We start from the raw sequence: 15,655 nt of genomic DNA on the forward strand, positions 1-15,655 counted from the left end.
ATTCATTCTATTCATGAGATCATATGTGTGGGATTCCACACATTTCTTGCAAAAAATAAGTCCCATTAAGATTCAGTCAGAAGACATTTTGGTCACCATGGATGTCAAATCTTTATATATAAGTATTCCACAAGACCAGGCATTGGAAATAATTTTTGATATTTTACAAAAATGAGAAGTACGAAATCCACCAACTCATTTTCTGACCTCCTTGGCCGATATAGCTTTACGGAGAAATTATTTTTCATTTAATAAAAAGTTCTTTTGGCAGACCAAGGGGGTGGCCATGGGGTGTCCTATGGCTCCAGAGGTTGCTAATTTGTACATGCAGCATTTTGAACAACAGTTCATTTTTGCCAACAATCCACATGGCAGAAATATGATGTCATGGCTACAATATATAGATGATATATTTGGTGAGGTACGAATGATGAGTTGAGGGATTTTTTTCAATGGGTTAATGTTCAAGATTCTAATCTCAGTTTTGAGACAACTTCCAGTGTTGAACAGCTCAATTTTTTGGACATTATAGTAAAAAAATCCACAAAGTTTAATAACCACCATTTACAACAAACCCACTGATAGAAACACTTTTCTCAAGTATGATTGTTATCATCTTGCTCATCTCAAGAATAATTTACCATATAGCCAGTTCTTAAGAATAAAGTGCAATTGTTCAAGAAACCTAGATTACATCCAGGAATCCCAATCCTTAGCACGAATTTTCTATGACAGAGGATATCCTGTTAAGGTGGTGAGAACAGCCATGAACATAGCTAATGTCTGCAAATGTGACACTCTGTTATGTCCTCAAAAAAGAACGGTGCATAACCGCATGGTTTGCATTCTTCCATTCAATCCGATCCCTAAGAGACTCCAAACATATATTTGCTCCAATTGGCATTTGGTTCAGGACTTGCCAGGCCTAACAACATGACCCATGGTAGCATTTAAAAGAACGAAAAATCTCAAGGATTAGTTGATCCGTACAGAATACGCAAGGAGTGGCAATCAGTCAATCAATGATTTTTCATACATCTAAGCTAACAGGACACCATCAATGTGATCACTGCACATACTGTAAATTTACTCAAAAGAAAAAAATCTTTGTCAATCCCAATACTGGAAAGCATATTCAAATCCAGGATTTCTTCACCTGCAACTCATCTATCTGATCTCTTGTCCCTGCAATCGGATCTATGTTGGAAAAACATCAAGACCATTGAAACGTAGAATTGGGGGACATCTCTGTAACCTGAGACATCAAAGAATGGGTGCCCCGTTGGCCAGACACTTTGTTGAGCAACAACGTAAGCCAAATGATATTATATTCTGAGCCAATGAAAGAAATGTGGGCAATGATAGACTATTTAGCAAAAGAGAGTTATTTTGGATAATCTCTCTGAAAAGCTTGGGACCTCTAGGGTTAAATGACTTGGATTTTTCTGAGTTTAAATAAAATAAAATAGAAATATGGTTTCTGTATGGAAATTAGTTTACTGTCTGTGACAACTGTATATGTGAGTCATTCGCTGTAAGTACTACCTGGATCAGTAAAATTCACAAATGTAGTGATTATGCACTAATACGCAAAAAAATCCTTGCAGTTTAAGAACGTACCTATAGCCCACAGATATTTTTATCAAACTTTAAAAAGCAGGGAAATTGGGCAGCTATAGTGAATGCACCAGGAGACCAGACCTGACTTTCTCTCCGAGATATTTGCCCTACAAATTTGTCAAAATGCAAACAATTTGGGTTAGTCTTTCACAGTCCAATCTATTTCCTGTGTAGCTTGGAAGAATTTGGTAACATGTGCCTCTGAGCATATGGTGAATGGTGGCAACACCTGTCATCTCCAAAGATGGAGATTTACATTTTTGTATGTTTTTGGTGTTCTTCTTACTTTGCTTCTTTTCTGTGTTATTACCATTTCTACAGATAATCTATCCTAGAAAATTATATTTCTCTCATTATTCATCCTAGAAATCTGTGTCATACTTATTTTATTAGTTTCAAAGCCTTTTTACTGGTCAATGTCATATGATGGTGAAGACAGCCTTTTGTGTTTCAAACAGGAGGTCTTGTTTATTTCTGTTTTGGGTGCATTAACAGTTGAATCTGAAACTGCAGTTTGATGTAAAATCAGACTGATTGCAATATGTTGCTACTTAAACAATGACTCTAGCTGTTTGAAAAAATAAACTTGGCCTGCCACAGATGCATGTTTTCAGCCTGTTTAAACCACTTCATTTAAGGAAAGATGGGCATGGTCAATTAAAAACATAGAGCACACCTAGAAATTTGCTAGAATACATTTCACCTGCCACTGTTTTGTCTTGTGCAAACTGAGACACTCCTCGTGTCCACTGGAGACTATTCTGCAGAATAGTGAGTGCTATTATTCCACAATTGTTTTTGGAGTTTATTAGTGTATATTTTGCAAAGTGTTGCTGCTGTACTTGACATATTCACAGAAACAGAAGCAAAAAAGATTTACTATAGGAAACTTCACTAAAATTGCAAACTAAATCAAACATATTTAAAGTAACTATCTGAACTATATCAACTGTATTGTTGCTTCCTCCCTGCTAAAACAAAATCAGCACAGCACGTCTTGTTTCTATTATTTGTGTTGCCACCACTCACCATATGCTCAGAGACACATTACCAAATTCTTCCAAGCTACACAGCAAGTGGATTGGACTGTGAAAGACCAACCCAAATTGTGTTTACATTTTGACAAATTTGTAGAGCAGTACAATATCTCAGAGAGGTCAGGTCTCCTGCTCCCCTGGTGCATTCACTAGAGCTGTGCAATTTCCCTGCTTTTTAAAGTTTGATAGAAAGATCTGTGGACTATAGGTACGTTCTTAAACCGCAAGGTTTTTTGCCTATTAGTGAATTTCTCTGCCTTGTAATCTGGGAGGTAAGAAATGGGATCCTGTGCAAGTTTGCTGAGAGTGGATTGATCATTTGCATGCTTATTGAGTTTGGTGGGATTTACTCCCCTGCAATTATGCTTAGGATAGGTGAAACTGACCACAGGGAATGGAAAGGAGAGGAGGAGGAGGGTGGGGAGGAGGGAGATGGGAGCAGGCAGGAGGGGGAGGGGAGGAGAAGAGCAGGTTTGATCATTTGCATGTTTATTGAGTTCAGTGGGATTTATTCCAGTGCAATCATCATGCTTAGGATAGTAAAGGGGCCTGAGGAGGGAGGGGGAAGGGCTGCAGTGGGGAGGGGAGGAGGAAGGGAGAGGAGAGGGGGAGGAGGAAGGGAGAGGAGAGGAGAGGGGAAGGAGAAAGGCAGGTTTGATCGTTTGCATGTTTATTGAGTTCAATGGAATTTACTACCATTCAATCATGGTTAGGATAGGTAAAATTGACCATAGGGGAGGAGAAGAGGAAGGGGAGAGGAGAGGGGAGGAGAGAGGGCGGGGAGAGGGAGCAGAAGGATGGGAAGGGGGAAGGAGGATATTGGAAGGGAAGGGGCAAAGGAAGGGGGAGGGAAGGGGCAAAAGGGAGGTGATGGGGAGGAGGGGAGGGCAGGTTTGAGTATTTGCATGCTTATTGAGTTTGATGTGATTTACTCCCGTGCAATCATGCTTAGGATAGGTGAAACTGACCTGGGGAGGGGAAGGGAGGTAGGGGGAGAGGAGGAGCTGGGGTGGGTGGGCACTGGGCAGAGGGGAAGCCCCTTTCCTTTCCAAAAAGAAAACATTGTGAACAGTATCATTGCTTTTCAGTGTTTCCCCCACCTTTTTATTCTACAGCAGGCACATGTAGCCTCCCATCCAAATTTAAACCAAAGCTGTCACTGGCCATATCCACACCAAACTGTTATTTCACTTTAGACAGTCATGGCTTTTCCCAAAGAATACTGGGAAGTGTAGTTAGTGAAGGGTGCTGAAAGTTGCTAGGAGAGAGCTTCAACCTGAGTAGCTGACTGTTAAACCACTCTGGCCACTGGAGCTCTGTCAGGGGAATAGGAGTCTCCTCTCAGCATCCTTCACAAACTACACTTCTCAGGATTCTTTGGGGGAAGCCATGACTGTCTCAAGTGACATAAAGGTCTGGCGTGGGTGTGACCACCTGATTAGTCAAGCCCAGCAGCTGTGACTCTAGCCTTTAGAACACTGACAGTTGGTTCTTACTGAGCATGCCCGGCCTTATCATTGAGTTCAATGTAAAAAAAAATTTTAATTAAAAATCAGCCAGGCATTTTTTTAAACTTTTAAACTGCAGAAGATGAAGGCATGGGGTAAGGTCAGTAACAGGATTACAGGTACTCAGTGAACATGGCTGATTTTTAATTAATTTCAAGACATTATGAGAACCATCTTATCAGGAGGTCCATTCCACATAACATAGGAAATAGAACTTTAGTGCAGTGGCACCTACCTTTGGAATTCCATCCCCTTAAATATTAGACAGGCGCCATCTCTGTTATCTTTTCGGCCCCTATTGAAGACCTTCCTCTTTCAACAAGCCTTTTAAGTTGAGACCTTATCCCAGTCTGCATCTGTGTCGGAATTGTTTTTTAAGATGTTTTTAAACCTTCTTTTCTTAAAAATAGATTTTTTTAAAAGCTTTTTTTTTAAAAAAGATGTTTTTGATATGTTTTTGAGGATGCTTTGTTTTAATATGTTTTAAAGTCTTTTTTATGATCTTTTAAAGTGTTTTTAGTGCTTTTGTTTGCCGCTCAGGGCTCCTACTGGGAGAAAGGGCGGGATATAAATCTAATAAATAAATAAATAACATTTGTTCAGTGCCAGGACAACAAAAGAGACGTCTCTCTACTTAGGCAGCACCAGTCTTCAGTCTTTTCAGATCCAGAAAGGACCCTAACCCTTTAAAACCATAACTGCAATGTGGATCCTGCTGTACCCACTTTTAGTTATTCATTATTTGCACCCATTTTTCCCTTTTACAACCATTTACTCCTGCTCTTCTCTCAAACCTCTCTCATCCCTGTTGTTAAAAAAAATGCATGTAAACAATCCAAAACAAAATGGTGACCATGGCATGGCAACCCACTTTTTTTTTTATCATTAATTTTTATTCAAATTTTCAAAGACAAGAAACAAAACAAAACAAAAACAATTAAACAATAAAATAAAATGTTGACTTCCGATTTGTCGCAGATCAGTTATAGGTCTATAATATATAACAATCCTATCTCTAAAATTATATTATAAAATCACTTTCCTCCAGCATGGCAACCCACTTTTAAGCAAATTCAGTCAGGGCATTGGTCCCATCTATCCCAATTGCCTAGCCGAACAATAGCTTAGAGAACATGTTCTGCATAAACAGTGAGGATTGCACAGATATAACAGGAAGTGAGATGGCAGCAGGAAGAGAAGCCAAGAACCCCCTTTGTGTGTTATACATGTGAAGGGAGCATCATGCAAGTACTTGGAGGAAGGGCCATGCTTCTGGCTCCACCCTCAGTGTCAAGCATGCTGCCTGGACACATCTCTAGACGTCTTCACATTGGCAAGGTTGTCTGCAAAGAAAAACCCTACATGCTGCAAGCAACTGCTCTCACATAGGGCTCCATGCAATTGGGGCACCCCAATGTATCAATGTCCTGGGCACATGGAGGCCTATGGACAAGCAGCTGCTTACATGTTGGCTTTTTCTTTGCAGGCAGCCATTGGTAATGCATGAACATCTAGAGGTGAGGCCCTGCTCCCCACACTAGAGGGGAGCCCCTTTTCTCATGTGATGTCAGCAACACATGAAAGAGACTAAGGTGTCACTGGAGACCCCAGCCAATCTTGAAGATGTACAACTTCCTGTTATGCTTCCAGCTATGATAAGGCAATGTTCTATCCATGGGGAACAGAATATGGGAGGAGGAATTGAGGTGAATTAAGAAAATTTAAAAAGCAGATTATTCCTACATCAAAATACAGGGCCAAGGGGGATGGGTGGTTCAGTATGTGTCCTCACATAATATAATCTTGTTGTGGCACAGTTTTAGATGTAACGATCACATAAATACGGGGCTGGCCTCACAGACCATCATTTTTCTGACAGGGACCTCTGGCTTAGTCACATCTCACCCCTGTACTACAGTATTATTAATAGCCCTACTTTGCCCTTTCAGGAATGCCCCAGCCAACCACTACATACAGTACCTGTTAATGTAATTCTGTCTTTCAATATATTTGGTCATTGTGCATTTGTGATTAGGAACTCCTTGTCACAGCCAAGTTTCCAAGATCATACAGGCCAAGAGCAGCACAGCCAGTGACCACTACTCACTGTGGTCTTGGGGACAGGGAAGTCCAAAATAAAACAGAATGTTAACTAGCCTGAGGAGCAGCATAAGCATCACCTTATCGGCAGTGCAATGGGAAGTTGTACTCTCCAAGTTTCTTGGGTTCCCTGGAAGCCAATGTACAAGTGTATATATGTATCTTAAGGAGCCTGTATTGATGGAACAGTCCAGTATCCCCTCTAACACTTGCCTGGCGTGGTTTAGTCCCAATGGATGAAGCTTTCATTTGTTCCATCCCTCTGTGCACATGTTGGAGTAAGTGGAAGGCTGCTTGGGTTGCTCAGTTTATCTACAAGAAAGTTATGTCTCTATGTGTTCTTGTTCCTAACACAAAAGGAAGCTGTTTAGGAACTGACTTGTCTCCACTACCTGAGAGGAGAAACTATTGGAGCCTGAGTGAGTACATGTTCTTTGATTTCCAGTACATTCAGTGAAAGCTTGGAAGTAACTTGTTACAAGTAACAAATTACTTGTAATTCATTACTTTTTTGAGGAATGAGTGGGTAGTTCCTTTACATTTTGATTGTAATAGAACTAGGAGTAATTTTATTACTTTTGTGGAATAATTGTAATGTTACCTGCATTACTTTTGGGCATTACTTGGGGGGGAAGCAGGGGAAGTCTTCTGCTCCTCTGATTTGTGGATGAAAATCATATGCCTCAAACTGGGCTTCTGTGCAGCGTCGCTCTTCCCTCATGCTCTGTGGGTGGATAGGAGGCGACAAGGGAGGAGGTGGAGAGCGAGACAGGGGTGGAGTGGAGAAAACAATGGATGGTGGTGGTGAAGAATGGAGTGGAGGGAGAAAGGAACCGAAGGGCAAGAACATGGATAAAGGAGGAGAAGGAGGCAGCAGCAGAATGGAGATAAAGAACTGTGGAGGGGTGTGTGTGTGTGTGTGTGTGTGTGTGTGTGTGTGTGTGTGTGTGTGTGTGTGTGTGTGTGTGAGAGAGAGAGAGAGAGAGAGAGAGAGAGAGAGAGAGAGAGTGAGAGAGAGTGAGAGAGAGAGAGAGTGAGAGAGAGAGAGAGTGAGAGAGAGAGAGAGAGAGAGAGAGAGAGAGAGAGAATACTGTGTTTGCATGTCACACAAAGTTGCCTCCACCACCCTCTCTGGCTACTGTGCTGCATTTTCAGTATTTTAACTTTTTTGCATCTCAGGGGAAAATGTTTCCTTGGGTGAGTGTCCCTTAGTTGGGGGCAGGGCAGAATCTGGGAGGTGGTTAAGCGAGAGATATTATGCTTGCTGGCTGATTGGGAGGGGGGTTGCACTTGGTTTAACGTGCAAAGATCTGAGTAGTGGCCTCTGCCTCCCTCCCCACCTCCCTTACCAGCGGAGAGTCCACCATTGCTATCTTATGGATAAAAAGAATTATTCTACTACCTCTGTATGTGTGTGTTTATTTTTAATGTTTTTTCAGGCTACTTAGATGTGCAGCAGCCAAGGCCAGCACCTTGTAGGTGTTTTTTTTAAAAAGTAACTGAAATGTAATTGTAAAGAAAAAGTAATCAATTACTTTCAGAGCAATTGTAATTGTAACGGTAATTACTACATTTTTGGGCCAGGTAATTGTAACTTTAATTTATTACTTTTTAAAACTAATCTTCCAAGCTTTGCATTCAGTAGTGTAGTGGCAAATTCAGACGTGCAGGGTGCCTTCATGATAGTCACAGCTATGCTCCCTCACAGCCATGCCCCCTTCTAAAATCCTTCTAAGATTATAGAATAATCTGGCCAGATTTGAATACTGATTTCTGCTTCTCGGTCACTGTCACCATTTCACTGTACTTTCTCATTGTCAGAGATATTGCTTGAATTACAGACGGACCCCGCTTATACGGCAGGATCCGTTCTGGACCCCCGCCATAAAGCGGAAATCGCCGTAAAGCGGAACTCCATTGAGTATAATGGGGCACGTTGTGCAAAAATGCTGCAAAATGCCGCAAAAGCGGCTTTAAAACGGGGAATGAAAGCCGCCACATTAGCGGAGTGCTGGGAAGCGGCGCGCCGGGAAGCGGGGCCCTACTGTATTGATTCAGTGTCTACACATTTGTCTCCTGCTGCTGCCAAACTGTTTGATGATGTAGACAGGATTTATTGTCTCTTCTTCTGCAGTTTACAGAATTCTCACTCTCCACAAGTTGGCTTTTTAAAGTAGGAACTAATTGGAACTCCTTTCACTCTGATTGGCTCCAATCAGCAGGAAACAATAAGCAAGTTAGAAGAAAAATCTATTTTGAAAATAGCAATAGAAAATCGCTACATAAAAATCTGATCCACAACAATAGAGAATAAGCCAATTAATGGAAATTTCTGTACCAAATCTGAACTGGGCAGAACTCTAGCACATTCCTAGTGCTGTGTGGAGTACTAATTCTAATCCATTAAAAATTCCTTCACCATAATCCTCCCAAGCATTGATGCAAGTTTTTACTGGATACAGGACAGTGGCTCATTGAATTACAACAAACTGCTATAGCTGCACTGCACATACAAAAGTCTTGAGTGTAATGAGAGATGCTGGAATAAGCTGTTGATACATGAGAGACAGAGCTAAACACTAGAATGTGTTCTTTGATTTCAAGTACGTTACATTCTGGAAACAACTGGGTGCACCCAATGGAGGGAATGAACTCCTGGGGTATGTGGACAGATAGCTTTTAGATTCCTGCAATTATAAAAGATTGAGGAAATCATGACTAGCTTTTTCTTATTATCAGCTAGCATGTTGGTTCTTGTTATGCTTTAGATTTTCTTTGTTGTTTTTGTCTACCCAATATCTTCCAAGCACTAAAGATTATTGGCCCAGCTGATAGTATTTAGTGTGTTTGTTTTTAGAAACTATTGGGCCAAATTAATTCAGTACAGAATTGAGTAAGTGTGTGTTGGATCATGGCCATTACCCAGAAACACCAAACAGAGTGTGTAAAGTAACTTACTCTGTCTCATCTTCTTTTTGACATTTGCAATTAATACAAAGCCTTCCTGAGATGAGGAACCTGAGTTGATGCAAACTCTTTTTACAAGCACCTTAACGGAAGAGTTATATACCATCACACTGAGACTAGGATTCACCCCAATGACATATCAGACTCGGGCTGTGAACACACTAGTCGCCAGATCAAAGCATTTCCATTAGCCATACCTGGAGGGAGAACGGGTTGATCTGCTGATCAGCTGCGAAATCTCTTTGAAGCTGAATTTTTTTTAAAAAAATGCACTCAAGCTGCTCCTACCAGGTTTTCCAGTAAAAAGGGGCAGGGTTTGACTAGACTCATGTGCCCCCGTTTTCAGGAGAAAAGTGGAGACACATTGGAACTGGCAGAACAGTGAGAGTGTTTCTACCCTCAGAGTACGAGTAGCCAAGACTGTTTCACAAATTTCACAGCAGTAAACCCGGGATAGCTACTAATGACAATATACTCAGTAGGAATCTGCAGCCTTTCTTGGCTTTTTGACATATGTACCACACACCTTGGATCACATTTTATATTGTGGGGTGTCTATGTAGCTTAACTTATGTTAAGATTCAAGCCTTTGAGAAAATTCACAGTAACTTGTTTCAGGATCTAAGCCAAACTATGTTAGCGTACACCTAAGAAAGTAAGAAGTGGCCCTCATTCAAGATGCATGTGTTTGTTTGTGTGTTTCTATAACACCTTTCAAGAATAAAATTCTTCCCAAGGCAGTTCACATAAAATAAAATACAATTTTATATTTCAAAAAATCATATAAAAGCATCTCAATAAACAATCCCATTTTATTAAAACTAGCAGTCCAGCCACAATTAGATCCCCAGCGGTCAGCCAGTATTTGTTTCCTCTCCTTGTGGTGAATGAGCCTGATTAAACTTTCCTCAAAAGCAAGAATTCAACAAAGGAATGAGGAGACAATCAAGCAGCCAGTTTCTAGTTTGTACAGCAGCACAGGAAAAAGTGCTACTATCTGCTTACGCATACAGTGTTTAGCATTGGCATATTCATCACCTGCTAATCAAGAGCCAGTGTGGCGAAGTGGTTAGAGCAGCCTTTCCCAACCAGTGTGCCTCCAGATGTTGTTGGACCACAACTCCCATCAGTCTCAGCCAGCGTTGCTGGAAAGATGGGAGTTGTGGCATTGCTGGAAAGATGGGAGTTGTGGTCCAACAACATCTGGAGGCACACTGGTTGGGAAAGGCTGGGTTAGAGTGTTGGACAATGATCTGGGAGGCCTGGGTTCAGAACCCCATTTGGCCATGAAGCTCGTTGGGTGACCCTTGGCCAGTCATTGCCTCTCAGCCTAACCTACCTCACAGGATTGTTGTGAGGATAAAATGAAAAGGGGGAGAACTATATATGCCACCTTGAGCTCCTTGGAGGAAAACTAAATGGAATAATTAATTATTTAATTAATTAGCAAGCAACGGTTGTACGGAACAACCTCAAGAGCAACATCACCAGTTCCTGCCTCTACCATGTATATAAACTCTTTTGTCAGAAGACAGCTGGTTATTATGAACATAATGATGAAGAAATCTACAATGAGAAATAGTTGCATGACATCTAATATTCAAATATGTATCTTGCCTATTTATCTAGAAAACCTCTTATAAAGCTAAGTAAAAAATGCAAGTGATCATGGATTAACTTCAGTGTTTTAAATTATAAGTTTACAATATAAAAAATTTAGGGTTCACACTTAAGCTAAGCCCTTTTTCTATCTCCAGGTCTATTAAAAATGCAGAATGGTTGAAAGCAGCAAACTGATAAAACCAAAGAAGCAACCTTTTCACATTTCTTTTATACTAGAGCAAGTTTCTAGCAAGCAATTGGTTTTAAACAGGTACTCAAGAATTCTCCAATCTCTTCTGCACCTCAGAAGAAATATCTTAACAGTCTCATTTACAAACAGCTGGAGTCCAATCCAATCCTATCCAGCACCTGGCACAACCTCTGATCCCAAAGTTTCCTTCAATAGCATGCAGGACCTTTACCATTTTTACCCATACTGAGCCAAGATACAGGCAAAGAGCTCTCTAAGCCACTCCCTTTAGTATTAACAGCAATGGCCTCTGTCAAAGTTTGCCACTTATGTGCCCCAGGTGAACAAGAGTCAAACGATGAGTTGTACAAGGAAGGAACTCTATTGCTTTTTGTGCCTGGGATGGAAAGAGTGTTAAAGATCCTTTGCTCATTTCTTTAAGTCAGAACTTGAACTGATCTTGAGTTGAACTTGATCAGGGAAGTCCATTGTCTGGTGAACCTTGAATATGGACCAGCTCTACACATCGTGTAATAGTAACTTACATAGTTTTATTCACTAAGGCTGAAATCCAGTACACACTTACCTGAACCCAATGGAGCTTACTTCTGAGTAGACATGTATTGGATTGCAGCCTACATTATATTCACTAATAGGCAAAAAAAACCCTTGCAGTTTAAGAACATACCTATAGCATTTTAAAAGCAGGGAAATTGGGCAGCTATAGTGAATGCACCAGGGGAGCAGGAGACCTGACCTCCTTTCTGAGATATTGTACTGCCCTACAAATTTGTCAAAATGCAAACACAATTTGGGTTGTTCTTTCACAGTCCAATCCACTTCCTATGTAGCTTGGAAGAATTTGGGAACTCTTTGGGAATTTGGAAAGGGGATAGGAAAGAGGAGGAGGAGGGCAGGTTTGATCATTTGCATGCTTTTTGAGTTCATTCGGATTTACTCGTGTACATTCATGTTTAGGATAGGTGACACTGACCTGGGGGAGGAGCAGGAAGGGGGAGAGAAGGGAAAGAAGGGTAGGGGTAGGGAGGAAGGGGGAGAGGAGAGGGAGGGGGAAGACATTGGGTGGGTGGGCACTGGGCAGAGGGAAAGTCCCTTTCCTTTCCGAAAGGAAAACACTGTGAACAGTATCACTGTTGTTAGGGTTTCCCTCATCTTTTTATTCTACAGCAGGCACATGTACTCTCCCACCCAAATTTAAACCAAAGCTGTCACTGGCCACATCCACATCAGACCTTTATTCCACTTTAAACAGTCATGGCTTCCCCCAAAGAATCCTGGGAAGTATAGTTTGTGAAGGGTGCTGGGAGTTGCTAGAAGATAGATAGATAAATAAATAAATAAATAAATAAATAAATAAATAAGACGTCCTATTCCCTTTACAGAGCTACAATCCCCAGAAGAGGGGCTGACTGTTAAACCAGTCTGACCACTGGAGTTCTGTCAGGAGAATAGGAGTCTCCTAACAACTCTCAGCACCCTTCACAAACTACACTTCCCAGAATTATTTTGGAGAAGCCATGACTGTTTAAAGTGGAATCAATGTCTGGCGTGGGTGTGCCCCCCTGATTAGCCAAGCCAAACAGCTCTGGGTCTGGTTTTTAGAACACTGACAGTTGGTTCTTACCTGTGCTATCATAGAGTCCAATGTTAAATTTCTTAAATTAATTAAAAATCAGCCAGGCATTTTTTAAACTTTTAAACTGCAGAGGATGAAGGTCAGAGTATGGGGCAAGGTCAGTAATAGGATTGCAGGTACTCTGTGAACATGACTGAGTTTTAGTTAATTTCAACAAATTATGAGACCACTGACAGGAAAAAAGTCCAACAGGGCTCTGGATTTCCCCCCTCTTGTTTCACACTTTGAACTCTAGATTCCCTGAGTGTTTTGTATATCACCATGAAAACTTAGAGGGTTGTTAAGCAAGCATTTCTGAGTTCAGGTCTATATCTTTTGTAAGGTCTTGTTTTGAAATGAGCTTATGGGAAGCAGCAGAATGGCATGGGGTGTATTTTCAATGTAACATTGCGGAATGTGAGAAATCTATGCTGGCTATAGCATACAGCCACTCTGGCACCCTTTGTTGGTGCCTTCATTCACAATAGAGTGGTAGAGTCAATTGGTCCTTCACATTTGCTCAATTCAAATAACATTTCAGGGAATTGAAAGGTATCCAGTAATTCTGAGGAAAACCTCTCTATAAGAGCTAATCCAAACTAAATGATATACTTATATAAAAATAACCATTGGGCTTTAAAGCATCCACTGGAGATCAGAGAAGAGGAAAGGCAATGGGAAAATATTTAGTGGCATGCTGTGCCTGGGTTTTGGGGGGCAAATGGTTAATTAATCATGTTCCCCGCCTTCAGATACATACAGTATCTCTGCAAAATTCAGTATTAAAGAGAGACAAATCTCTCCATAACAGACAGTATGGTGGCCTCAGTGGAACAGTTCAAAACAAAACATTCATACCCTTTACATGCAAGACTACTGGCAGATGATGATGAGGATAAATGTTTAGCATTCAGATAGCAATTTGAATGCTAAAAGTTGTTCATCTCTCAGTAATTCATACCACAACTATGTAAGATACATCAGCATTGTATCTTAAAGCAGATGAAGGGAATGAGGCTAAGAAATAGTAACCTACCTAAGACCATCGCAGTGACTTCACAGTAGAGACAAGAATTTAACTGGAACTTTCTGATATAGCCCAATCGCTTAGCTGCCACTCTGGCCTAGCTCTATCCTGAGGCATCTTTCCCTTCCTGAAATCCTCCTATTCTCATTAGTAAATTAGAGAAGGAGTCATAACATGCTCCTTGCTAAGTCTGTGATGGATTACAATCAGCTGGTTCCACGTCAGCTTCCCCTTTCATTCATTATCTGCAGCAAGTTCAAACTTTTCATCAATACACATACCAAATTTTTCCTTCTTACCTGTCAAATACTACTGCAGCATAGGCGCGTTCTGCAAAAATTACATCTGCTGCCCAAAATTCCTTCGCTGCCTTCAGCCCCCTGCCTTTGGCTTCGGACGTGAACACTTCCACCTTTTCCATGCCCCCTCAAGGCATCCAAGACAGTAACACGAATGCTTCCAAGTGACTCCAATCTCTTATCACTCCTGCTCTTTAAAGGCTTCCCAACTCCCAGATGACCAGTCCTATAAATGGACTGTCTCTGCACCTCCCACCTAGCACCATATTTCCATAGTGAAGTGCAGGAGGGGCACTTCAAAGTGTCTTTGGTTGGGGAGGGGAGATCAGCCACACAAGGTCACCATTTACTCCATTACCACAATTAATTAAACAATCCTGTTTTCCAAAATGAAAATTCTTCTGCGCACAACAGTCACAGCCATTTCGTTTACACTCTTGTGCTGGGAAGATAAAGTACATTCTTGAAAGTATTTTTAGAAGCCACATGCTTCTGCCTGTCAGGGGCCAACAGCTGAGAAAGTGTTAAGTAGTATGGCTGGTATGCAACACACATTAACAGTCAATGCTATTTGCTGTGTTTTAAAGAGAAATTCAACAATGCTGTATTTTTGACACATGGCAAGAGTTATGTGGGGCTGTATTTGAAGACCATGGACTGAATACATCCACTCTATAGGCACAGAAGTTGCCCAACGGGATCAACTGAAACATATGGAACCAGCTCAAAGATCTTGCAGAAATCTAGCACCTCTCTGGCAGGCATGACATCTTTGCTGGTCCCTTGGGTGGATATGAGATTATACTCAATACTCAATTAAACTTGAACCTAAGTGAGTGGGAGTACAGTCAAGAGTTACGTGTGCTTTTTGAAAACAAATCTGTGCTAAGTTGTGGCACCTACCCTTTGGAATTCACTCCCCTTAAATATTAGACAAGTGCTGTCTGTTGTTTTTTCAGCACCTCCTGGAGACCTTCCTCTTTCCTTTTAAGCAGAGACCTTTATCCTAGTCTGCATCTATATTGGAATTGTTTTTTAAAGATATTTTGAATATGTTATGCTTTTTAAAATGTTTTAAAAGATGTTTTTAGCACTTTATAATCTGTTTGCTGCCCTGGGGTCCCTTTGGGAGGAAAGGCAGGGTGTAAATGTAATAAATAAAATTATTATTGTTGCTACTGTTGTTGTCACTGCCAGGTTCTCTGGTATGAAAAATGGATTCCACATACAAATTAAGCACATTTACATGGTGACTGTTATTGTTCACAATTTATATTGCAACTTTAATTTATTACACTTCTGCTAAGTGACAGGGAAGGCAAATAGCTTAAGCAGGATGCTTTCCCTCACCCCTGAACACTAGAAATCTTATTCCTGAAATTCCTGTGGCTTTGTAGATTTCATCAGGCATTGTCCACACACTTTCAAGCAGATATCTGCAACCATAAGGACTAGAAACTTACTTTTTTCACTAATAACAAAAGGATCGTTTTTTATCATTATTGGGCTGAACTCAGTAAATCAAATCTACCCGACACAGCTACAAAAGATTATATTTATTTGCTTATTGCATGTGTTTGTGGTTTTGTAAATTTGATGGTATAGTCTGGATGTCACCTGAGGCCCATGATTACTGCGCTAAGATTTTTGGTGTAATACTGAGGTTTGG

The 15,655-nt window shown here is 40.9% G+C and overlaps 1 protein-coding gene across 2 annotated transcripts in view; it reads right to left on the reverse strand.

Moving 5' to 3' along the window:
* SMYD1 (SET and MYND domain containing 1) overlaps positions 1 to 14,413 on the reverse strand; it is a 45,674-nt gene extending 31,261 nt beyond the window's left edge. The window contains exon 1 of one of the 2 annotated variants that reach the window (XM_061589797.1): positions 13,987 to 14,411. In XM_061589797.1, coding sequence (XP_061445781.1) covers positions 13,987 to 14,108 — 122 coding nt within the window. In that variant the 5' untranslated portion in view covers positions 14,109 to 14,411. Of the gene's footprint in view, positions 1 to 13,986 lie in introns of both variants that reach the window. The other variant, XM_061589798.1, reaches the window with a different exon arrangement.
* Positions 14,414 to 15,655: the final 1,242 nt, after the last annotated feature.

This window comes from Rhineura floridana, chromosome 11 (genome assembly GCF_030035675.1).
Source record: "Rhineura floridana isolate rRhiFlo1 chromosome 11, rRhiFlo1.hap2, whole genome shotgun sequence".
NCBI lineage: Eukaryota > Metazoa > Chordata > Lepidosauria > Squamata > Rhineuridae > Rhineura > Rhineura floridana.